General features: G+C 47.4%; 2 protein-coding genes across 4 annotated transcripts in view; both read left to right on the forward strand.

Moving 5' to 3' along the window:
* The first annotated feature begins 1,972 nt into the window (after positions 1 to 1,972).
* Positions 1,973 to 19,742, forward strand: ech1 (enoyl CoA hydratase 1, peroxisomal). 3 transcript variants are annotated; one of them, XM_067975071.1, is made up of 10 exons: positions 1,973 to 2,079; positions 4,776 to 4,953; positions 6,583 to 6,671; positions 7,920 to 8,044; positions 8,724 to 8,772; positions 9,516 to 9,580; positions 10,930 to 11,000; positions 14,308 to 14,379; positions 16,064 to 16,214; positions 19,517 to 19,742. In XM_067975071.1, exons 1-10 carry the CDS (start codon positions 2,043 to 2,045, stop codon positions 19,619 to 19,621), a joined length of 942 nt encoding a protein of 313 aa, XP_067831172.1. In that variant the 5' UTR covers positions 1,973 to 2,042; the 3' UTR covers positions 19,622 to 19,742. The 3 variants fall into 3 exon arrangements, with proteins under 3 accessions (XP_067831172.1, XP_067831171.1, XP_067831173.1); XM_067975070.1 differs by having other exon boundaries at positions 2,023 to 2,112; XM_067975072.1 differs by lacking the exon at positions 1,973 to 2,079 and adding an exon at positions 2,155 to 2,249.
* A 5,418-nt stretch (positions 19,743 to 25,160) lies between these two features.
* Positions 25,161 to 25,756, forward strand: part of LOC137306044 (heterogeneous nuclear ribonucleoprotein U-like protein 1) — a 40,950-nt gene continuing 40,354 nt past the window's right edge. Inside the window, exon 1 of the mRNA XM_067975073.1 lies at positions 25,161 to 25,639. Coding sequence (XP_067831174.1) covers positions 25,420 to 25,639 — 220 coding nt within the window. The 5' untranslated portion in view covers positions 25,161 to 25,419. The remainder of the gene's footprint in view (positions 25,640 to 25,756) is intronic.

Here is a 25,756-nt window from a genome sequence, read left to right on the forward strand (position 1 = left end):
ACTCTTGTATCTTCCTGTTACAATTTTTTTTTAAATCTACTTTTCCCTTAAAAGATGCATTGGCATCATTAACTACCCTCTGGCCCAGCAGTATTGAGGTAAGAGGGAGAAGCAAGAAGATTAAATTTCCCTTGCAGTTGCAGATTTGGGGTAGGCACTGTCATTTAAATATGTAGGGTTTAAATAACAGGCTCCCCATCTACTATAACTTAGAATTTAATAGAGAAAAACATCCCATTGCATTTCAGAGGCATAACCCATCTGGATCTATATGGTGTCATTGCACTATTTGGAGAGGAACAAGGAGTTTTCCCATTTCTGGCCAATCAGAAACCGATTAAAGTGAAACCTGTACATTAGACATCTAAGGGACTGGCACCACATGTCCTTTTCTTGTACGTGTCTTTATTTTCAAAATAGTCATTGAATGTACTGTAAAAAAAATTTTCAACAACCTTGAACCAGCTGCAACAATGCTAAGGACTTAAGTTTGGAAGTGAATAGGTCAACAAAACTGATGTGCCAGGTACAGCACCTGTAAAGTGGAGCTTGTTTCCAACCACACTCGGACGTCACAACTGTACTGTGGGATTGGGTGCGTGTGCAGCTAATGGATCTGCGTTGGGTGTGTGCATATCTGGGTCCGCGTGGAATCTGGTGCGTGCACATCTGGGTCCGTATGGAGTTGGGTGCACGTCTGGGTCCGCGTGGAGTCGGGTGCGTGCGCGTTTTCTGGCCTGCGTTGTCAACAAGGTTGCTTTTGGAAGCCGGGACAGCGGCTATAGGGGTCATTCAAACCCCAATACCTGCATAGACAGAAAGGAATCCGATAACAATCCATCAGACATTATGATCTTCAGCCTCAGATACAAGACGTACTTTAAAGTGTCAGGCTGCATCCTCTGTTTTAAGGTGTAAAAGGGCTTGACATTTGAAGGCTGTCGGTAGTTTGTAATTTGCGAGTGTCCCATTTCAGAGTACCTTGTATCTTTTATATTATAAGTTATTTGGGACTTAATAAATGTCCATTTTTTGGAAGTGTTTGTTTCAACAGGTTTCACTGTAACTGGTCATTCATCTCATTTGCCGTTAGTGGAAATTTAGTCAAAAGTAATTTATTGGATGTGAAGTATTTTGAGATAGCCTGAGGCTGTGATAAGGTTCTATATGAATGCAAGCTTTCTCCTTTTTTCAAATATCACTTACTCATAACATAACCCTCCACTCTTTCTAACTACTGCCCTTTTCTCTCTAAAGTAATGGAACATGTTGCCTCACAACATAACTTCCACCTCCTTATTCAAGACCCTCCAATCTGATTTCTACCCAGCCACACAACAAATGGTATCATGTGTGACTGACCACGGCCCTCCACCTCTATCCTGTCTGTTGCTTTTGACCCCATTGACCAATCCATCTTACGCATGTTGTACCACAAGCACAACATCTGCAACTGCTTCTCTTCATGGAATCTTACAGCACGGGAGGCCATTTACCCATCGTGCCCATGCCTTCTGCCTCTTGATTACTCCGGGCGGTGCAGTGGCGGGGTTTATCCGCTGGGCGGCGCTGTGATACAGTGGCGGGGTTTATCCGCTGGGCGGCGCTGTGGTGCAGTGGCGGGGTTTATCCGCGGGGCGGCGCTGTGGTGCAGTGGCGGGGTTTATCCGCGGGGCGGCGCTGTGGTGCAGTGGCGGGGTTTATCCGCGGGGCGGCGCTGTGGTGCAGTGGCGGGGTTTATTCGCGGGGCGGCGCTGTGGTGCAGTGGCGGGGTTTATCCGCGGGGCGGCGCTGTGGTGCAGTGGCGGGGTTTATCCGCGGGGCGGCGCTGTGGTGCAGTGGCGGGGTTTATCCGCGGGGCGGCGCTGTGGTGCAGTGGCGGGGCCCGGCCGCGGGGCGGCGCTGTGGTGCAGTGGCGGGGCCCGGCCGCGGGGCGGCGCTGTGGTGCAGTGGCGGGGTTTATTCGCGGGGCGGCGCTGTGGTGCAGTGGCGGGGCCCGGCCGCTGGGCGGCGCTGTGCCGGGGTCGGGCTGATTCGGGCCGATGGCTGTTCGCTTTGTCCGGGGAGCGCGGACCGTCCGTGAGTATCGCGGGGATCGGGACCCCGACCGAGGTGACTGGGCAGCGCGGCTCCCGGTTCGGCTCTCAGCCGCTCCCCGGGAGAGGGCAGCGAGGAGCGGGGGGAAACACCGACCTGCAGCCGGGAGACTCGGGCTGAATAAAAGCCGTGAAAGTGGGGTGAAAACCCGGGTAAACACCCCGCGAATTAGGGTAAAACCCCCGGGTAAACACCCCGCGAATTAGGGTAAAACCCCCGGGTAAACACCCCGCGAATTAGGGTAAAACCCCCGGGTAAACACCCCGCGAATTAGGGTAAAACCCCCGGGTAAACACCCCGCGATTTAGGGTAAAACCCCCGGGTAAACACCCCGCGAATTAGGGTAAAACCCCCGGGTAAACACCCCGCGAATTAGGGTAAAACCCCCGGGTAAACACCCCGCGAATTAGGGTAAAACCCCCGGGTAAACACCCCGCGAATTAGGGTAAAACCCCCGGGTAAACACCCCGCGAATTAGGGTAAAACCCCCGGGTAAACACCCCGCGAATTAGGGTAAAACCCCCGGGTAAACACCCCGCGAATTAGGGTAAAACCCCCGGGTAAACACCCCACCAACTGGGGGTAAAACTCCATTAAAAACTAAATACTGAACCCAGCTGGAGGGAGGCTCGGAATTTAACCGCTGGCCTGAAGTCGGTCAAACGTAAAAATTCAAACTTGCAGTTTCCCAACAGTGTTTGATTAGAGAATCTCACCATTGGCCTAAACATTCACCCCATCCACCACCCTAAACATTCACTCCCTTCACCATCGGCGCACTGTGGCTGCGGTGTGCACCATCCACAGGATGCACTGCAGCAACTCACCAAGGCTTCTTCGACAGCACCTCCCAAACCCGCGACCTCTACCACCTAGAAGGACAAGAGCAGCAGGTTCATGGGAACAACACCACCAGCACGTTCCCCTCCAAGTCACACACCATCCCGACTTGGAAATATATCGCCGTTCCTTCATCGTCGCTGGGTCAAAATCCTGGAACTCCCTTCCTAACAGCACTGTGGGAGAACCTTCACCACACGGACTGCAGCGGTTCAAGAAGGCGGCTCACCACCACCTTCTCAAGGGCAATTAGGGATGGGCAATAAATGCCGGCCTCACCAGCGACGCCCACATCCCAAGAATGAATTTTAAAACCAGGTGTAGTGGGCCCCGGGTCCAGGATGTGGTCCTGGCATGGTTTAACGCCGGCACATCCCGCAGCCGTACTTGGCGTTGGGACCGATGGAGACTGACCGATTGGGTTTTCCTGGGATATCATCCAATCACCGCCCTGTCTCCTGGTCACATCTGAACGGCAGAATTTGGCAACGTGAAAATAAGGGGTAGAAACGGGGCCCTGCCCCAATTGTACTGTGCCTGAATCCCTCTCCTATCCCCCCCCCCCACCGCCCAATGAATTTCTGGCCCCTTGACTGAAACATTTCAACATCACCAGGACAACAACCGAGTAAGTGGGACAGGGTTCATGGAACGCAAATGATGTAATCCTGGGCAGAAATCAATTAAATAAATAGAGATTTAGCAGAGAGAGGGAGAACCCATTAACACACAGAAAACTCTTCCTAACTGATAAAGAGGGAGCAGAGACTCTGCAATCTAATTGCAGCGTTCCCATATCATCATTTAATAATCCCAGTAACTTTCAGAGTGAGAGGCCCATTCACTGGGAGATAGGTCAGATTCAACAGGTTGTAAAAATAACAGGCTTTGTTAGGAATAGCAGAGGGAGTTTCGTGCCTGACTGCTGTTGGAAAGTAACGGTTTCAGGCAGGAGCAGACCTTTGGCCCATCTAGTTCCACCTATCCATCATATTCTCGTGGTGCATTTCTAATAACCCTGAATCCCATTTGTTGTCAAGAATCTTGTCTGGTTCCTTCTTGAAACCCATTAGGGTTTCTTGGTTACTGGATTGCCTGTTTAAATATTTAATAGTCAGGTGTTAATCTAAATATGACGATCAACATGAAAATACCCCTCCGTCATAATGACACACTTGCCAGCCTAAGTGTCTCCGGGATTTTACTCAGAGAGTGGTGAGAATGTGGACCTCTTGGAGTAGTTGAGGTGAATTGTATAGATGCATTTAAGGGGAAGCTAGATAAGAAGATGAGGGAGAAAGGGATAGAAGGATATGCTGATAGGGGTGGGAGGAGTCTCATGTGGAGCATAAACACTGGCATGGACCAGTTGGGCCGAATGGCCTGTTTCTGTGCTGTAAATTCCATGTAATTTCGCTGGACAGGAAGCTTCTTGGCTCCGTCCATCAGAAAGAGTTCCCGCTGGGCGTGGGTGGAAATGTTCCTGATGGGTCTTGCTGTGGGCTAGCAGATTGTGCGTTCACACTAAGCACAGAGTGTCGAGCAACATCGTTCCCTCTGCTAGTTGTGTGAGAGGTGGATGGGAGGGATGAGGGGTGCCTGCCCCATGGCCCCACTCCTGCCCTTGGCTGCCCTGCCTTATCCAGCCCCCCCCTTCGATCCCAGGGCTCCCATTCTCTGGTCTCCTCCTGCCCCATGCCCTGCCTTCAGGCTCGGGCCATCCCACAGAGCGAGTTTTGCTGAAACAAATAGTGGGGAGGGTTCACATTTTTCCTGCGACTGAGGATTTGAGTTTCTGTTCGAGTCTCATTCTGCTTTGTCCGTTCTTTAACTCGTAGGTCAAAGGTTGTTCCAATCTTTGCAAATCGGGATGCGGGCGATGTCTGCAGAGGCACAGGACATGGTGCCTTCGTACAGCTTTGAGACCCTCCGTGTCTCACAAGCGAGAGACAGTGTGCTGCACGTGGAACTGAACAGACCTGAGAAGAGGAATGCGATGAACAAAACCTTATGGAGGTCATTTTCAATCTGCTGATTGATGTTTGTTTAAGGATGAGTAACACTGACTACCCGCTGGTTAAAGGGACCTCCCAGTGTAACACTGACTACCCGCTGGTTAAAGGGACCTCCCAGTGTAACACTGACTACCCGCTGGTTAAAGGGACCTCCCAGTGTAACACTGACTACCCGCTGGTTAAACGAACCTCCCAGGGTAACACTGACTACCTGCTGGTTAAAAGGACCTCCCAATGTAGCACTGACTACCCGCTGGTTAAAGGGACCTCCCAGTGTAACACTGACTACCCGCTGGTTAAAGGGAGCTCCCAGTGTAGCACTGACTACCCACTGGTTAAAGGGACCTCCCAGTGTAACACTGACTACCCGCTGGTTAAAGGGACCTCCCAGGGTAACACTGACTACCCACTGGTTAAACGGACCTCCCAGTGTAGCACTGACTACCCACTGGTTAAAGGGACCTCCCAGTGTAACACTAAGCCAAACAAACCAGAAAGCCATAGGCTGTGCCAACTTAGCCGAACAGCAGTACAAGTGCTACAGTCGGCCTCAGTACACCCAGCCTAGGGAGGGGAAAGATCGGACAGGTTCCTCCTCAGGGCCCTTGCTGGAAGGTCTGAACCACCATATGAATGCCTTTTCCTTTGATTAACTCCTAGTTGGGCAAGGTGTAAACTGAGGTTCTTGGAGCATTTAATGGTTTGTTTTTGACACCTGACTCTGCCTGAGTGGCATGAAATGGAGAGAATAAATAAAGTACCCTGGCCTTCGAAGAACCCTGTAACTTGGCATCAAAGTCCCACTGGGCTTCAAACCATACACATTGTCTTCAAGGCATCACAACATTCCCAGATCTGCTTGAACTTCATCTTGAGGAGATCCCAATTTTAAAATAATATGTTGCTTACGAAATTAAACATGATCTTGGGACATGTCGCATACCCCAATCTGCGTCTTCCCACTGAGCAGCGGGGATACAGCCCATAATGTATTAAAAGTCCTGCACATAGCTTGCACTTTGTGCACGTGTCACACCTTCTTGTCGTCACACTTCAACCGTCACACTGACTCAACCACAGACAGCGCCGAGGGAGATCAGCTACGGGTCTGTAACCCTTTGTATTTGCCTCCAGCCCCACAATCCTCCAAGATCTCTGCCCTCCTCCCATTCTGGCCTCTTGTGCATCCCTGATTTTCTTCACCCCTCCATTGGCGGCCGTGCCTTCAGCTGCCTGGGCCCTAAGCTCTGGAATTCCCTGCCTAAACCTCTCCATCTCTCTCTCCTCCTTTAAGACGCTCCTTAAAACCTACCTCTTTGTCCAAGCTTTTGGTCACCTGTCCTAATATCTCCTTATGTGGCTCGGTGTCAAATTTTGTCTGATAATCGCTCCTGTGAAGCGCCTTGGGACGTTTTACTACATTAAGGGCACTAGATAAATTGTTGCATTGATAAACTGCTATTCTAGTCACTTGCTGTGACTCCAAACCCCATGACTTTCTCTAGGTAGGATCTCAGAATGTTCAGTGTCTTGTGTAATGTTGTTTAAATCACTTGAGCCTGAGCCCTAGGCCTTGGCAGGTTCAAGTCATGCTCAGTACAGAAGTAACAGTGCTGTCTTGGTCCAACAGAGAGATGGTGGAGTGCTTTAACAAAATAGCCCAGGACACCGATTGTAGAGTTGTTGTTCTATCAGGAGCTGGAAAAATGTTTACTGCAGGTAAATGTGACCTCAAAATCCACAGAAAGCACATAGAACCGGTAAGGGTGTATACACTGTGTGCAGATTCATATTTATTATTGGTATTTTCACATCGCACACCTTAACTATCGTAATAAAACTCCCGGTTTGTTAGTGGGGGGGTGGTGGTGTTTGAGGAGGAAATTGCTCCTGGCCATGGAGGATAAACACAGACCAGGTGGGCCGAATGGCCTGACTCTCTGTTGTGATGTCTCTATAACTCTATGGCTAATTCGGTCACCATTAGTGCGATGCAGAATAGGGTTTCATTCATTAATGTGCTGCGACCAGAGCTTTTAAAGACTCAAATAGGGAAAGATCGTTCACTCCGCAATGGGCATTTAGGTTTTGCGGAACTGAAAATGCTGTGTGGGGCCCACAGATTTGCCTTAAGAGCCCAGATTTCAAAGCTGCTCACAGCACAGTATTGTGCATTGACTACACAGTCTGTATATTGCAGTACAGTGTGGATTTAGTTGGTTGGTTGAAAGAGTTTTGGTCTGATTATATATTAGTTACCTTTCTTTGGGTTTTCAGCTGTCCAGTCACTACACTGACCTTCAGTTTGCACTGAATCGTCATTTTTTTTAAACGCACAACACTTAGTGTCAGCTTGGCTCAGTTGGTAGCACTCTCGTCTCTGAGTTCAAAGTTTGCGGGTTCAAACACTGCAGTCTGCAGTACTCCAGTGCAGTACTGAGGGATGAGAGGTTAAACCAAGGGTAGGAATGAAAGATCCCATGGCAATATTTGAGGAGGAGCAATTAAAAAAAAAGACTTGCATTTATATAGCGCCTTTCACAACCTCGGGATGTTCTGAAGCGCTTTACGGCCAATGAAGTGTAGTCACTGTTGCAATGTAGGAAACGCGGCAGCCAATTTGCGCACAGCAAGATCCCACAAACAGCAATGTGATAATGACCAGATAATCTGTTTTTTTATTGATGTTAGTTGAGGGATAAATATTGGCCCAGGACACCGGGGAGAGCTCCCCTGCTCTTCTTCAAAATAGTGACATGGGATCTTTTGCGTCCACCTGAGAGGGCAGACGGGGCCTCGGTGTAAAGTCTCATCTGAAAGACGGGACCTCCGACAGTGCAGCACTCCCTCAGTACTGCACTGGAGTGAAGTGGAGATGTGCATAGAAGTGGTGGAGGGAGCTGAAGGAGGTGACTGGCTAATATACTGCAGCTGAATCCATATCAGTATTGTGGTGATGTTCTGCAGGGATTGACCTGATGGACATGGCTGGAGATGTATTGCAGCCCAATGGGGACGATGTGGCCAGAAAGGCCTGGAAGCTACGGAACACAATCCTCCAATATCAGGAGAGCTTCAGTGTGATCGAGAAGGTAGGAACTGTGACTGTCATTAAACAAGGATCCTTCCTAATACACACTGCCGGACAGTGAGTCGGGGTGCAGCAATAGTAATTGGGCTCATGAAATCCAAGCACGACATTTACACGATTAGTGAAAACAGCACAAGTCGACACCAGTTGTGTTGGATTTCGTGAGCTGCACCTGCACGAACAATCAATAGTGTAATAACCCCGTGTGCGTCTCCCAGCACACACGCATGCATATACACACATATTTACACACGCACATACATGCATACACACACACTTGCTCACATATACACACGTACATGCATGCAAGCACCCATCTCTTCCCCTCCCTTCCCCGAAAGCGGAATGTAAAATCTTTTGCTCCAATATCTGCATGATGTTCCTGTGCAGTAGCAACGTTGCGTTGATCCTAATGATGTATTTTTAATTCTCTCAGATCACTTTGTTTTCCTATTTTATCTCCCCGGTCCGTGCAGCACAGGCAGGGGAGACTCTGCCAGGTCAGTGTTGGTGCAACCTGCCAGCTGCAGTTATACCGTGGGCACTGGAGGCAAGTCCAACCTCCTCTCCGAAACATGGGAGAATTCTGGCTTGCGTGCCAGAAACTGCAGATGGCAGCTCCTTCAACCGTTATAAATGTCTGTATATTGAGTGTCATTTTACTTTGTGCTGTGTTTCAGTGCCCAAAGCCAGTTATAACGGCAGTTCACAGCGCATGCATTGGAGGAGGTGAGAGCACGATTCATTTTAACGTCCCAGTAAGTAATGATCCATCACGCACAGGGCAAAATCCCCATCGCATGAGGTACGGTCTGACTCTTGTGTGTTTCCATGCCGACATGTACAGTAAACAGCTTATTTATGGGGAGTTGGGGTTACTGCGGGCTATCCCTGGCTCAGGTATCAGATTACCAAGGCTGCTGCTGTTCCCATCTCCAGGTGTATCATCTTTTTTCTTTCATTCCTGGGATGTGGGCATTGCTGGCAAGGCCGGCATTTATTGCCCATCCCCTAGTTGCCCCTTGGAGGTGGTCCGCCTTCTTGAACCGCTGCTGTCCGTGTGGCGATGGGGGAGGTGAGAGGGGTCTGACTCGCCTCAGAGAGTGGAACGGCAGATGCTGTGCAATATTTATTTGGCCAACTTTCCCTGTCGTACCGGGTGGAATAAAGAGCAGGCGGAGATGAAAGTTACACAAGACCGCTGGCAGTGAAAGGGCAGCACTGGCAGTGAAAGGGCAGCACTGGCAGTGAAAGGGCAGCACTGGCAGTGAAAGGGCAGCACTGGCAGTGAAAGGGCAGCACTGCCACTGTGTGTACGACCAATACAGTCGCCAATCCCATCATTAACTTCACTGTTCTATGGAATCGGCATGGGCAAAAGGAGCTGCTAGAATTCCCGTACACGGGGTATTCAGGAATATAACGGGAGGTGCGTTGTGTCCAGTGAACTGAAGGTGCCCTTTCTTTTGCAGGTGTCGATTTGGTTACGGCCTGTGACGTACGACTGTGCTCCCAGGATGCCTGGTTCCAGGTGAAGGTGAGTGTTTCTGTTTAGTGAATTACTTTCTCAACTGGTGCCCTCTGGAGACTGAGAGACAGGGAATTATTTACAGTTACACCGGACTCAGGGACTGAGAAACAGGGAATTATTTACAGTTACACCAGACTCAGGGACTGAGAAATGGGGGGTTATTTACAGTTACACCAGATTCAGGGACTGAGAGACAGGGGGTTATTTACAGTTACACCAGATTCAGGGACTGAGAAATAGGGGGTTATTTACAGTTACACCGGACTCAGGGACTGAGAAACGGGGGGTTATTTACAGTTACACCAGACTCAGGGACTGAGAGACAGGGGGTTATTTACAGTTATGCCACACAAGGGGCCTCAACGCCTCATCCGAAAGACGGCACCTCCATCAGTGCAGCACCCCCTCAGTACTGCACTGGGAGTGTCAGCCTAGATTTTGTGCTCCAGTCTCTGGGGTGGGATTTGAACCCAAGACCTTCTGACTCAGAGACGAGAGTCCTACCCACTGAGCCACAGCTGACACCCAACCATGTGATTGGTATCTAACCCTGGATAAAGGACCACGAGTCTCCCTCATGGCCTCCAGGTAACCTGTTCCAGTAGCTGTCAAGCCACGGTGTTTCCTCTACATGGTGAACATCTGCTGTTGGACGGCCCTTGGGCAGCTTGTTTGAACGACCACCTTGATGTTCTAGACTCAAGGCACCAACACATGAAGAGGGTCAGGTCCATGAATGTTCTCGCTACCCCTTCCTCTGTACAACTCCCCAACTGCGGGCAAAAAGAAAGAACTTGCATTTATGTAGCACCTTTCACAACCTCAGGCCGTCCCAAAGCGCTTCACAGCCAATGAAGTACTTTTGAAGTGTAGTCACTGTTGTAATGTAGGAAACATGGCAGCCGATATGCGCACAGCAAGATCCCACAAACAGCAATGTGATAATGGCCAGATAATCTGTTTTAGTGATGCTGGTTGAGAGATAAATATTGGCCGGGGCAGGGGAGCAATATCGAGGTTAGTATCCATCTTTCGGATGAGACATTTAACCGAGGCCCCGTCTGCCCCCTCAGGTGGACGTAAAAGATCCCATGGCACCATTTGAAGAAGAGCAGGGGAGTTCTCCCCAGTGTCCTGTCCAATATTCATCCTTCAACCAACACCTAAAACATCCTGAGGTCATGAAAGGTGCTATATAAATGCAATTCCTTTCTTTTTAGTGTTGATCAATTTTGGTGAATACACAAAACGTACTGTGACCATAAGACCATCTCCTGCTCCTATCTCTCGCTGCGAGCTGTTGTTTACTAAATGGAATGGTACAAGTTTTAACATATCCTTTCCATTCTGTGCAGGAAGTGGATATTGGAATGGCAGCGGATGTGGGCACTTTGCAGCGATTGCCCAAAGTTATAGGAAATGCCAGGTAACGTTTTAATATCAGAAGCAGACTGTGTGAGGTCCTGTCTGTGCCTCTGAGACTGTGCACCTGCGCTCCTGCCTGTACCTCAGTCGTCCTCCTGTTACTGACTCCTGCTGAACGCCCCTCTCCGTCCTTCCTACTTTCCTGTTCCCTTGTTTCATTCCCCGCCTCCTTGTGTCCCACTGCTACCCTTCCCCCTGCCACTGACCAGCTCCCCCTCGTACCAAAAAGATGCAACTAATTTGCTTTGGTTTTATTTTTAAACTGATCCATGTTTATTCGCAGGAAAGTTACATCGAATTTACAGCACAGAAACAGGCCATTCGGCCCAACTGCTCCATGCTTTATGCTCCACACGAGCCTCCTCCCACCTTACTTCATCTCACCCTATCCACATATCCTTCTATTCATTTCTCCCTCATGTGTTTATCTAGCGTCCCCTTAGATGTATCTGTGCTATTCGCCTCAACCACTCCAAGTTCCACATTCTAAACACTCTCTGGGTAAAGAAGTTCCTCCTGAATTCCTTATTGGATTTATTAGTGACTATTTTATATTTTTGACCCCCTAGTTTTGGACTCTCCCACAAAAAGACTAAGTTTTCTCCAGGTTTCTCCTCTTAAAGGGAAATGCCACAAAACCAAGGCAGGGTCATTCAGTCCAAAGTAACATCACACCAAACAAACATTCGATAGGGAGAATAAAGGTTGGACAGACTGTGCAAAGTTCACCTTTATGGTGCCCACCTTAGACTTTATGAATGAAAAGTTACTGGATGTGATTATTTTTAAAGTAGACTATTTGCCAAGTGTGACCAACTTTAAACATTTTTCAGACCTGAGATTCACAATTCATCCCACTTTCATCAAGTGGCACATCAATCAAATCAAAGTCAAGTATCGAAACTTTCAAAAACTATCCTAGACTCATGCGGATGTGACAGATACAGCAACTCCAGATACAGCACGGATGGAGGTCATTCTGCCCATCGTGCCTGTGCCAGCTCTTTGCTAATCCCACTGCCCCGCTCTCTCTCCATTACCCCGTATCAATCCCAAACTAACCCCACTGCCCCGCTGTCTCTCCATTACCCCGTATCAATCCCAAACTAACCCCACTGCCCCGCTCTCTCCCCATAGCCCTGTATCAATCCCAAACTAACCCCACTGCCCCGCTCTCTCCCCATAGCCCTGTATCAATCCCAAACTAACCCCACTGCCTCGCTCTCTCCCCATAGCCCTGTATCAATCCCAAACTAACCCCACTGCCCTGCGCTCTCCCCATTACCCCGTATCAATCCCAAACTAACCCCACTGCCCCGCTCTCTCCCCATAGCCCTGTATCAATCCCAAACTAACCCCACTGCCCCGCTCTCTCCCCATAGTCCTGTATCAATCCCAAACTAATCGCACTGACCCGCTCTCTCCCCATAGTCCTGTATCAATCCAAAACTAACCCCACTGCCCCGCTCTCTCCCCATAGCCCTGTATCAATCCCAAACTAACCCCACTGCCCCGCTCTCTCCCCATAGTCCTGTATCAATCCCAAACTAACCCCACTGCCCCGCTCTCTCCCCATAGCCCTCTCCCCATAGTCCTGTATCAATCCCAAACTAATCGCACTGACCCGCTCTCTCCCCATAGTCCTGTATCAATCCAAAACTAATTGCACTGCCCCACTCTCTCCCCATAGCCCAGTATCAGTCCCAAACTAACCCCACTGCCCTGCTGTTTTATCTTGAAATGTCCGTGATTTTGCCCCTCAGTCATGGGCACTTGTCTCCAACCAGAAGTCTATCAGGAGCCAAGTTGAGAAACACAGGCACCAAACTGTACAGAGTGTCTAATGGTGACAACTCAAACATTAAGGTGATTTGCCGATGGAAATATGTGTTCTGGTAAATAAACATTAATTATCCAGATGGAGGGAGCTTATCATATTATAGAATCATAGAAATTTACAGGACAGAAGGAGACCATTCGGCCCATCGTGTCTGTGCCGGCCAATAAAGAGACACCCAGCCTAATCCCACTTTCCAGCTCTTGGTCCGTAGCCTTGCCACTTTCCCTTGGATCCCATGGACTTTTACTTTTCCGACCAGTCTGCCATGTGAGACCTTGTCAAAAGCCTTGCTAAAATCCATGTAGACTACATCAAACGCATTACCCTCATCAACCCTCCTTGTTACCTCCTCAAAAAATTCAATCAAGTTAGTCAGACATGACTTCCCCTTAACAAATCCATGCTGACTGTCTTTGATTAATCCGTGCCTTTCTAAATGAAGATTAATTCTGTCCCTTGGAATTTTTTCCAATAATTTGCCCACCATCGAGGTTAGGCTGTCTGGCCTGTAATTACTCGGTCTATCCCTTTCTCCCTTTTTAAACAACAATACAACGTTAGCAGTCCTCCAGTCCTCCGGTTCCATGCCTGTATCTGGGAGGATTGGAAAATGATGGTCAGAGCCTCCGCTATTTCCTCCCGTACTTTTCTTAACAGCCTGAGATACACGGTAATTTATCTACTTCCAAAGATGCTAAACCCCTTAATACTTCCTCTCTCATTATGTTTATCCCATTCAATATTTCATATTCCTCCTCCTTAATGTCTGCATTGTCTCCCTCTTTCTTGAAGACAGACACAAAGTATTAAAAACCATACCCACATCTTCCGCCTCCACACACTGGTTACCTTTTTGGTATCTAATAGGCCCTACTCTTTCCTTAGTTATCCTCTTGTTCTTTATGTATTTATAAAACATCTTTGGATTTTCCTTTATTTTACTTGCCAATATTTTTTCTTGTCCCCTCTTTGCCTTCCAAATTTCTTTTAATTTAATCCCTGCACTTACTGTGCTTCTCTAGGCTACCTGCAGTATTGAGCTCCTCGACCCTGCCAACCTGGCTTGATACCGGGGGTGGAATTGGAGCGTAACAGGCTCGTAGCCAGTGGGCAGCCTGTTTTACACCAGTTGTCTCTCCCATTGAAGTCTATATCGGGATGTCCATTCACCGTGAGCCCGTTTTGCGATGCTGGTGTAGGCTAATTCCAGTGTGTGCCCAGACTGACTGGTAACATGGCTGAAGTGGAAGGAGATTTGGCAAATCTGTTTAATCAGCGTGTGACTGAGGCTTGGACCGGAGTTATACTCAAGGGTCCTCTGATGATTTAGGGAAAGTTGGGATTTTCAACAATAGGTGTATTTACTTTTAACGGGGATATATATCGGGGGAGGGGGAGGAGGATGAGACCTGAGGTGAACCAGGAATGGTTTCACAGTATTCTGTTTCTCCTGTTTGTTTTTTTGTAGTCTGGTGAGTGAGCTGGTTTATACAGCGAGGAAGATGATGGCAGATGAAGCACTGAGCTGTGGTTTGGTGAGGTAAGCCGCCTGGTTTAATATCAAATGTGAACTAAGTCACCGTGTTTGTGATCAGGCTACTGGGTTGCAGAGGTGAAGATGCCGGCTTCACCTCACCCATGGTCTTGTCGGCCAGCCCACTCCTGGCCGCTGCTGGAATCCACGGGTCAGACAGATCCATGAGTGTGTTGCCCGATCAGGAACAGGGCGTGCGTTAACCTCCCCTTGTTGAAGTGGGGCTGAACTAGGTCACACAGAAGCCCATGACTCACTTATCACCTCAAAGAGTTGGTGCACCTCACCGGCAGCTGTGGCTCAGTGGGTAGCACTCTCTCCTCTGAGTCAGAACGTTGTGGGTTCAAGTCCCACTCCAGGAACTTGAACCCATAATCTAGGCCGACACTCCCAGTGCAGTACGGAGGGAGTACATTAAACCGAAGCCCCGTCTGCCCTCTCAGGTGGATGTAAAAGATCCCATGGCACTATTTCGGAGAAGAGCAGGGGAGTTCTCCCCGGTGTCCTGGCCAATATTTGTCCCTCAACCAACATCACTAAAAACAAATTATCTGGTCATTATCACATTGCTGTTTGTGGGATCTTGCTGTGTGTAAATTGGCTGCTGCGTTTCCTACATTACAACAGTGACCACACCTCAAAAATACTTCATTGGCTGTGAAGTGCTTTGGGACGTCCTGAGGTCATGAAAGGCACTATATAAAAGCAAGTTCTATCCATCTATTGGATCTAGTAACACGTCACACGGCTCAGTAACTCTGAAGCCAGCATGAACGATGGGTGGTACATGGGTGTAATACAGCAGCAGGTCACTACTGGGAGACCCTGATAATCCTGTTCTTCATCTGCATTGCCCACTTGTTCTGAAAGTGACTTCTCCTGACTGGTTTCTCCCCACATTGTGCTTGGTGTTGGACGTTATTTGAAAGGTCTAAGGTCCCCAGTATGTTGGTGACCACCTGTACAGACCGGTGTGACACTGAGTTCCCCAGTGTGTTGGTGACCACCTGTACAGACCGGTGTCTCACTGAGCAACACACACCAAGTGGATCCTGGGCTTGATCTGTTCTGATTTACTTCATCTCAACCGGAGCTGCAGTTTTCCTCGGTGTCCCTGGGCTGGGAAGGGAGAAAATCGGCCGGGATTTCTGCTTGTGATCAGTGGCCTTGCTGATCAGTGCATGTGTGTGGATTTGGGGTAAGGACAGGATTGTGCTTCACTGTGACGCCACACACGCTCAAATAGCTCACCTAGGCCCACACCGTGAAGAACAGCAACTTGGGCAGAGTACTGGAGGTCTGCCTGCCCCTGTCAAACGCCAACACGTTGGAGGGAGGGCGAGGGGAGTTGTCCTCAGTTTTGACCTTTTACAGAGATGGAAAGCCCGAGACTTGTGCTGAATTAGCTAATCTCAGCTAGAATGGCAGTGGGCCAGTATGTTTGGCCCCAGTGAACCCAGGAACAGAGAGAGGATTCCCACTACCATTGACTCCCTCCTGGCAGGGGTATGTGCAAGGATGCCAGATGAGGTTGAGGCCAGACTTGACTATGCAACCCCACCCCCCATTCCATAGTTCAACGCACACAGACAGGTGAAGAATGGGCACTGGAGAATTGGCATGACCAGTTGAATCGTGCCCAGCATGAGAAGGGCTAACATCAGACGCTTTTTCTCCCTCTTGCCCAAAGCCGGGTGTTCCAAGACAAAGAAACTGCGTTGGAAGGTGCCTTCGAGATGGCGTCTGAGATAGCCAGCAGGAGCCCAGTGGCTGTGCAAGGAACCAAACTGAACCTGATCTACTCCAGGGACCACTCTGTTAAGGAGGGCCTGGACTACATTGTGAGTATGAAGCACACACTAGAGGTTGATGTGGTAGCTGGGTGGGCAGCCAGTTAGCTTAACATCTGTGGTGGGTAAAATTTTGGAGTCTATTATTAAGGAGACAGTAACGGAACATTTAGATAAGCATAATTTAATAGGACAAAGTCAGCATGGCTTTATGAAGGGGAAGTCATGTCTGACAAATTTGCTTGAGTTCTTCGAGGATATAACGTATAGGGTGGATAAAGGGGAACCAGTGGACATAGTGTATTTAGACTTCCAGAAGGCATTCGACAAGGTGCCACATAAAAGATTATTACTTAAGATAAAAAATCACGGGATTGGGGGTAATATTCTGGCATGGGTGGAGGATTGGTTATCGAACAGGAAGCAGAGAGTTGGGATAAATGGTTCATTTTCGGACTGGCAACCAGTAACCAGTGGTGTTCCACAGGGGTCAGTGCTGGGTCCCCAAATCTTTACAATCTATATTAACGATTTGGAGGAGGGGACCGAGTGCAACATATCAAAATTTGCAGATGATACAAAGATGGGAGGGAAAGTAGAGAGTGAGGAGGACATAAAAAACCTGCAAGGGGATATAGACAGGCTGGGTGAGTGGGCGGAGATTTGGCAGATGCAATATAATATTGGAAAATGTGAGGTTATGCACTTTGGCAGGAAAAATCAGAGAGCAAGTTATTTTCTTAATGGCGAGAGACTGGAAAGTACTGCAGTACAAAGGGATCTGGGGGTCCTCGTGCAAGAAAATCAAAAAGTTGGTATGCAGGTGCAGCAGGTGATCAAGAAAGCCAACGGAATGTTGGCTTTTATTGCTAGGGGGATAGAATATAAAAACAAGGAGGTATTGCTGCAGTTATATAAGGTATTGGTGAGACCGCACCTGGAATACTGCATACAGTTTTGGTCTCCATACTTAAGAAAAGACATACTTGCTCTCGAGGCAGTACAAAGAAGGTTCACTCGGTTAATCCCGGGGATGAGGGGGCGGACATATGAGGAGAGGTTGAGTAGATTGGGACTCTACTCATTGGAGTTCAGAAGAATGAGAGGCGATCTTATTGAAACATATAAGATTGTGAAGGGTCTTCATCGGGTGGATGCAGTAAGGATGTTCCCAAAGATGGGTGAAACTAGAACTAGGGGGCATAATCTTAGAATAAGGGGCTGCTCTTTCAAAACTGAGATGAGGAGAAACTTCTTCACTCAGAGGGTGGTAGGTCTGTGGAATTTGCTGCCCCAGGAAGCTGTGGAAGCTACATCATTAGATAAATTTAAAACAGAAATAGACAGTTTCCTAGAAGTAAAGGGAATTAGGGGTTATGGGGAGCGGGCAGGAAATTGGACATGAAGCTGAGTTCGGATCGGTCAATGCCCTGTGGGTGGCGGAGAGGGCCCAGGGGCTGTGTGGCCGGGTCCTGCTCCGACTTCTTGTGTTCTTTAGATTTGTGGTTGGGATCAGATCAGCCATGATCTTATTGAATGGCGGAGCAGGCTCGAGGGGCCGATTGGCCTACTCCTGCTCCAATTTCTTATGTTCTTATGTTCTTAGAAACCCCCTCGGCTGGTGTCTGAGCCATTGAAGATTTGCATGTGGAATTTCCACACCAAAGGGATGGTGTTTTAGATTATACCATGAACGCCATGAATTAAGAAACATTGACCTTATTCTGCTTGGTAATCAACATTGCCGCATGAAATCCCCGCAGGGGGCCCCGGGGAAAAGGCCAAGAACGGCCATTTATTCCCTTACTCCGTGGGGGTTTCACCAATCTCCCGCCAAAGTTGCTTCAAGAGATCGGGAGAACGCTGTGGAAATTCAAGGTCTAAAGAATAACATATATTTTGAAAGCTGAAAGGGCCTTTTAGTCTCAAAGGGTCAACAGGAACTAGAACAGACCTTTCCTCTCTACTAAGAATTGACCTCCCTGTCTCCACCCACCTCTTTGAAGCAAGTGCTTGATGGATACAGATCCCATGGCACTATTTCGAAGAAGAGCAGGGGGAGTTCTCCCCGATATCCTGGCCAATATTTATCCCTCAACCAACGTCATTTAAAAAAAATAGGTTATCTGGCCATTTATCACATTGCTGTTTGTGGGATCTTGCTGTGCGCAAATTGGCTGCCCCGTTTCCTACATTACAACGATGACTACACTTCAAAAGTACTTCATTGGCTGTAAAGCATTTTGAGATGTTCTGAGGTCGTGAAAGGCGCTATATAAATGCAGGTCTGTCTTTTATTAGCCCAGCACCTCTGGCAAGTCTTCTGAATTTTTGAAACTTAGAATATCGTGTACCTCCATCCGTTGTGTTCTGCCCCCAGGGCAGATCCTGACTCCAGATTATCTGCTCATTATCACATTGCTGTTTGTGGGACCTTGCTGTGCGCAAATTGGCTGCCACGGTTCCTACATTACATCAGTGACCAAGCTTTAAAAGTACTTCATTGGCAGTAAAGCGCTTTGGGACGTGCGGAGGTTGTGAAAGGCGCTATATAAATGCAAGTCATCGTCCTTCATCAAGCTACACGATGCCTCACCTGTGAAGGTTGTGTGCCTTTAACCCTTGGGTGGCACTGGGAAAGTCTATGCTCCGTTCAGCTGGCATTGTTCCGATATCACCTCACACATGGTGGCACTAAGAAAAATAACGAGAGTGATAATGTCACTCAGGACACTCTTAGCCGATCTCCTGTGGCATGTCTCATGGATAGTCTGAGGTCTGAGCACAGTTGCTTGGTTTAGCTTCTCACATGGCCTGTCCCTTTAAGGCCATTGCCCAGGCACTCCCAGTGGGGAAGTGGTTCCAGTCGATCCTGAGGTCACTCAGAGTTCAATTGCTGTTTGAGGAAAGTTTGCAGATGCTTGTAAATTTTCAGCTGCAGCTCAGGATAAAAAGGACACCTTTTTGAAAACTTTGATGCAGAAACTTTTATATAAATAAATAAATATTTAAACAAAAATAGTCTTAAGACCTCAGCTGCCCTGCCCTCTTGTTAGTTTTCCTCCATTCTCTCTATCTTCCCCCAAGATTCTCTCTCATTTATTTTCACATTTCTTTTTTGGTTGATGTCTTCCTCGCTCGTGCATCTCCCGTGGCATTGCTCGCAGGGATAACATTGAAAGATAGGGTTTTTTTGGGGGGTGGGGGGTTGGGGGAGAGCATTTTACAGCTCTATACATCGACGCTCCTCACACACTGCCGTGGTCATTGTCCACCCTGCGTACTCTCTCGGGATTTCCTATTTGTGTACGAGGAGCAAGATTCACCGAGATCATCTCCTTGTTTCTCTTCAGGCTACATGGAACATGTCGATGCTGCAAACGGAAGACATTATAAAGTCAGCTCAGGCCGCGATGGAGAAGAAGTCCCCCAAAGATGTGCCTTACTCCAAACTGTAATGGAAAAGAGTCTCGCAATATCTCCTTCTGATGAATGATTTATTTTTAATTATTCAATTTATCAAATATTTGTGTACAAAAATCAGTTATTTACCATTGAGATAAATGTTATATTGGATCATTTTGGCGTCCATTGATTTTATTTACTTGCAGTTTTTGAATTTGCAGTCTTACCACGGTGATCATGTAAAAGTCGTTCTGTTTAGCGCATTAAAGGTTAAATCACGCGTAGTAACGTAAGTGTGAATTGGAATGGAAATGTGTGATCCGTCCAAATCCATATACGGTGTCTTGCCTATATTTATCCCTCAACCAACATTACTAAAAAATATACATTATCTGGTCAATATTTAATTGTTGTTTGTGGGATCTTGCTGTGCGCAAATTGGCTGCTGCGTTTCCCACCTTACGACACTTCAAAAGTACTTCATTGGCTGTGAAATGCTTTGGGACGTCCTGAGGTGGTTAAAGTTGCTGTATAAATGCAAGTTCTTTCTTACAGCACTCACTCTGACCGTTTCTAGCTCTTTAAATTAAGCTTCTACCCACCCCCCCCCGACTCAAATTAACCAAGAATTGGTCCATATATTTTTACTACTTTTAATCTTTCTTCCCTGTTCTGGGTATGACGCCCTTTTGTTTTAATTCATTTTCTGAACATGTGAGCATCTTGCCTCCACTCCACGTCTTGGCCAATGCAGCTCACGAGCAACTGGGTGGAGGAGCTCAAAAGGCCCTGGTGATCGATTGTCATGGAGGCAGGGGGTGACCAAAAGTTTGGTCAAAGAGGTAGACCAGTGGAATTTGCAAAGAAAGACAGTGATTTCGCAGTTTTCAAACTGTTCTGTCCCTTAACTCCAAGAACTCTGCGTTCCTCCAATTCTGGCCCCTTGTAGATACCCCAGACCCCTTCGCTCCACCATTGGCGGCCGTGCCTTCAGCTGTCTAGGCCCTAAGCTCTGGAATTCCCTTCCTAAATCTCTCCCTCTCTCTGCCTCTCCTCCTTTTAAGACGCTCCTTAAAACCTACCTCTTTGACCAAGCTTTTGGTAACCTGTCTTAATATCTCATTATGTGGCTCGGTGTCAAATTTTGTTTGATAGTTGCTCCTGTGAAGCACCATGGGACGTTTTACTACGTTAAAGGCGCTATATAAATGAAGTTGTTGTTGTAATTGGAAATCTGGGGCTGTGGATGTGTGTCTGCCAGTTACCCTGGCGCCATGTGTAACTCCTTCATTCTGTAGCAGTGATCTACGACCAATTTGGGAAAGAGATAAGACAAAACACAACATTTCTTAATGCCCCTATGATTTTTCTCCTGGTTTGCTCTCAGCAGTGTCGAGGAAATTATTCCTTAATTCCTGAAGACTCAAGGACAATCCTGGAGGGCTGGCAACATTAATTTGATATTATTTCTCCCCCTCGCCCCCAGATTTATTTCTTTTTTAATCTCCTCAACCCCTTCCCTTCCCACGCTGGAGTGTCATCTGATGGCTGTTTTCTTCTATCTTGCTCTTGTGAATCTAACTGCGTGTGTTAACAGCCTACATTGGGGAGGGACGTTGCAACCAAGCTTGATCCTGCTCTCATTTGAAATCCACTTCCCGCTGGACGGCAGTCGGGAGCAGAAAACCATGGCTGGACTTAGCCCCTCCTTAGTCTCTTCATTGTTAAAGTACCTACTCCTGCTTTGCACACCCATGCTGCCTATATACAAGTTTTCCAAGCTCACTGCCTTGGCATTGTGTTGTTCTCAGTATTGGCCAGGACAATACCAAACCAGGTGGGTCTGATCCATGGGACATTTGGTGGTTGTAATCCATTGGCAAAGATGATGTGGCTACTTTAGAATTGGTGTGCCGTAGCCAACACCACCCAAAGTTACCATAAAAATTATTGATTGTGTAAACCTCCTCTCATTATCCCACCCAAAATCACAAGGCTTCGAATGATTTTAATTGTGATTTGTTGCTCCTTTAAGCCCGTACTTTGTATGTTTGCCTTTCTGGTGAGGTTTTTGGATGCTTTGATCCTTTAGTAAACCATCCGCTGTAATGTACTTTGGATCCCGAGATCTCGTGTTAGTTGACTGTACAACTTTAATCGATGGCTGTGTGTGTAAGTGTGTACCTTTACTCCTGACCAGTGCCCTTTACTACTGACCAGTGCCCTTTACTACTGACCAGTGCTTACGCCGCAGTGTAATTAGGGCCATTACCACTTTCCTTGGTTATAATCAAAGTAAAATAAGCTGCTGGGGTAAACGGGATTCATGTCTCACCGATTGTGACTGCTTTCTTTGTGAACAGTTTGGTAAGTCCTACATCTGTATTTGTATATTATTAAAAGGTGCTATCTAAATTAATGTTCTCTCTTTAAGAGTGCAAGATACAGCTAATTTGATAATTGGCAGTCTTTATTTTGAGATGGCAGTGCCAAATTCCACAGGACTCAAATAACTACTGAAATTTATCAAGTTCTATTCTGTCCACGTGATAGGACAATGTACTGCTCACATTCAAACAAGAAATCTGTATTCCAATTCCAATTTGTGTGGGGGAATATGAAAGAAAAGAACAGTAACTTCATGATGCAGATAGAATTCCAAAATCAGTAGGAGGCCTAAGTTGGGGGCAGCCTACTGGCCATACCTTATGTGATGTGGCTGTTCGACTGTTAGTGTCTGGGGTCAACTGTTTAAGTCAGAAATTTAAGATTACAAGAATATAAATGTTCAAGTGGACATTATTTGAATTTGTAAAGCACAAAGTTAAGATCCTGAGGGGTTAGAAGGAGATAAATTGATTTGAATTCCCAATCCCTTTCTCACAAAACCAGATACCTTGTACTGGCAGAATGACAGCAAATGGAAACTAAGGTCATAGTAGAATTTGATGGATGTATACTTCTTCTCAAGAGGGAAACAAATATGTCAGCTTGGCTCAGTAGGTAGCACCTTGCCTCTGAATCAGAACATTGTGGGTTCAAGCTCCACTGCAGGAATTGAACACATAATCTAGGCTGATATCACAGTGCACCGTTGCATTGTCAGAGGTTAAACTGAGATCCTGTATCCTGGTTCAGGTGGATGTTAAAGATCCTACAGCACTATTTGAACAGGGAGTTCTCCCAGTGTCTTGGCCAACACTTCTCCATCACCCCAAAAAGAAAATTAACTGGCCATTCATCTCTTTGTGAGATCTTGCTGGGTGCAAAGTGACTGCAGTGTTTGTCTATATATATTGTATTTCAAACTGAAGCATTGTATGTAATGCACTTTGGGATGTTTCTGACATGTGATAAAGCACTAAATTTGTACTTTTTTCTCTCTTTTTCCAGGAACAAAAACTGTTTAAAAATAAAAAAGGGAAAGAACCAATTGGATAAATCATATGTGACAACTTTACATATGGCAAGGATTCAAGCTAAGATCACCGTGGATAAAACTTTCAATTTGTTTTATAAGGTCAGTTGTAACGTTCTCAGCTCTCAGCCTAAACTAACTCCTGGTAATATAGTAACAGTTTCAGGCAGGAGAAGCCCTTTGCTCCATCTAGCCCACCTATCATATTAGGTACAGCACAGGAAGAGGCCATTTGGCCCTTCATGCCTATGCCAGCTCTTGAAAGAGCTATCCAATTAGCCCCACTCCCCTGCTCTTTCCCCATAGCCCTGTAATTTTTTTCCCTGTCCACGGTATTCCCCGTGGTGAATATCCAATAACCCTGAATCCCATTTGTTGACAATAACCTGTCTAGTTCCTTCTTGAAACCCATTAAGGTTTCTTATTCCACCACCCGCACTGGTAAACTGTTTCACATACTGACCACCCTTTCAGTAAAAAAAAAGTTCCTCCTGCATTTCCTGTGTTGAGTACAGAATATTTTAATGATGTTATCACGTTTTGTTATAATCAACTTCCACTTTGTTTTTAACCAAAATCGGCACTGCTGTATGGATGATATTAAAGAACATAGACAGTTGGTCACCGTGTCAGAGAACCATGCAAGTTTACAGCACAGAAGGAGGCCATTTGGCTCATCATGTGTGCACCAGCTCTTTGCCAGAGCAATCCAAAACTAATCCCACTGTCCTGCTCTCTCCCCATTAACCTGTATCAATGTCAAATTAATCCCACTGCCCCACTCATACATACGAACATATGAATTAAGAGTAGGAGTAGGCCATTCGGCCCCTCGAGCCTGCTCTGCCACTTGATAAGATCATGGCTGATCTGCTTGTGACCTCAACCCTACTTTCCCATCTACCTACTATAACCTTTGACTCCCTTGTCAATCAGGAATCTATCTAACTCAGCCTTAAAAAAAAACACTGCAGTCACTTTGCATCCAGCAAGATCCCACAAGTATAAAAATATACTCTCTCCCCATTACCCTGTATCAATGTCAAACTAATCCCACTGCTCCACTCTCTCCCCATAGCCCTCAAATATTTATCTATTTTTCCCTTAAAAGATGCAATAGTTTCTATTGACAACAGATTTATGAGGAAAATGATTGTGAAAATCTATTTAAACATGCGTTTACTTTTCAGAGTGAGATATATTAAAATAGGCCACTTTTCAAAAATTGTTTCACAAAGATAACAAGTTTTAAACTAAGCTTGGTGAGATATCTCAAAGGCATGGGGGACATCCAAAATTTCCTATGACTTTCTTGGTGCCGTCAGAGCTGGCACCAACCAAAGTCTTCTTACTGAGCGCAAAGCTGGTTTCTGTTCAACCTTAGCCTTTCGTAACCAGAGGGCACTGCAGAGAATAGTGTCATAGGAACTGGAGTAGGCCATTCAGCCCCTCGAGTCTGTTCCACCAGTCAGTTAGATCATGGCTGATCTGTATATTAACTCCATCTACCCCCCCTTGGTTCTGTAACCCTCAATAATCTATCAATCGCAGATTGTCTGATAGAGAGGAACAATGTTATGACTTAATTTTATGTTTCCTTTTGTTATGTTGAAAAGAACATTTTATGTTTTAAGTTTCTTTATTAGTTGTGCCCCTTTGGGGGACACGTGTAAATTTGTTGTTCTTTGTTGATGACAACCCAGTATCATCCTTATGGACAATTTCTAGCCACCTGCCCTTTATATGTGCAATCTGGCTGGCTTCTCCTTGATTGACATTTGAACAGCCCAATCACCAAGGGCCTTTTAAACATCTACAAACAATTGGATCTCAGTAGCCCAATCACAGCAGGGGAAAGAGATGGGCCTTACTATCGCCGTGAAGCTGATTTCCCCATTGGGCCTCCGCGGGAAGCCCCGCCCACAATCAACGCTGTTGAAACGCCGCGTCCGATTGGCCTAAAGTAGTGGGGTGGGGTGGGGTGGGGGAAGAGAGCGCGACTGAACTGTTTTCCCATTTCACCTTGCGGGGAATGTGAACCAATGAGACGCAGCGAGACAGAGCCGCGGCGGAAGAAAAACGGAGGCGGCGGGTTGAAAGGCCGCTCCCGATTGGCGATTTGGCAACAGCAGGCGCATTGTGAGCGCCTCATGACCAATGAGGAGCGCTGAGAGAAAACGGGCCGGCCGGTAGGCTGGCGCCAGGAAAGCGGGTGAAGGCAGGAGGCAGAGCGACGGCGGCCATTTTACCTGCAGACGCCGCGGCGACTGAGGGGGAGAATTTATTGAATTGAATCGTCCGTTGGATTTTTACTTTTCCCAAGTCGGCCTGAGGAGTTTTGTTTGTTTATTTTTCTTTGTTTGCAGGCCGACGCGTGGCTGCGTTGATCGGCGGAGGCTGTTTCGGTGGCTGGGGTTTGTTTTAAATGCAGGGATGAGTTCGCTGGACGTACGGAGACTGAAAGTGAACGAGCTGAAGGAGGAGCTGCACAAGCGCGGCCTAGACACAAAGGGCCTCAAGGCGGATCTGCAGGAGCGGCTGCAGGCAGCGCTCGACCGCGACGCCGCGGAAGAAGAAGAAGAAGAGGAGGAGGAGGAGGACCAAGCCGCCGGCGACGAGTACCCGGAGGAGGAGGCGGCGGGAGCTCAGGGAGGTGAGTGTCGCTGGGCCCTGCTTGTGTCTGCGCGCATGCGCATGCGCGGGCCCGGGAGAGGTGGCTCACCTGGATGGGGTCTGGGGTCTGGAGCCAGGCGCCCCCCTCCCCTTCCAT

The sequence above is a fragment of the Heptranchias perlo genome, chromosome 41 (assembly GCF_035084215.1).
Source record: "Heptranchias perlo isolate sHepPer1 chromosome 41, sHepPer1.hap1, whole genome shotgun sequence".
Lineage (NCBI taxonomy): Eukaryota > Metazoa > Chordata > Chondrichthyes > Hexanchiformes > Hexanchidae > Heptranchias > Heptranchias perlo.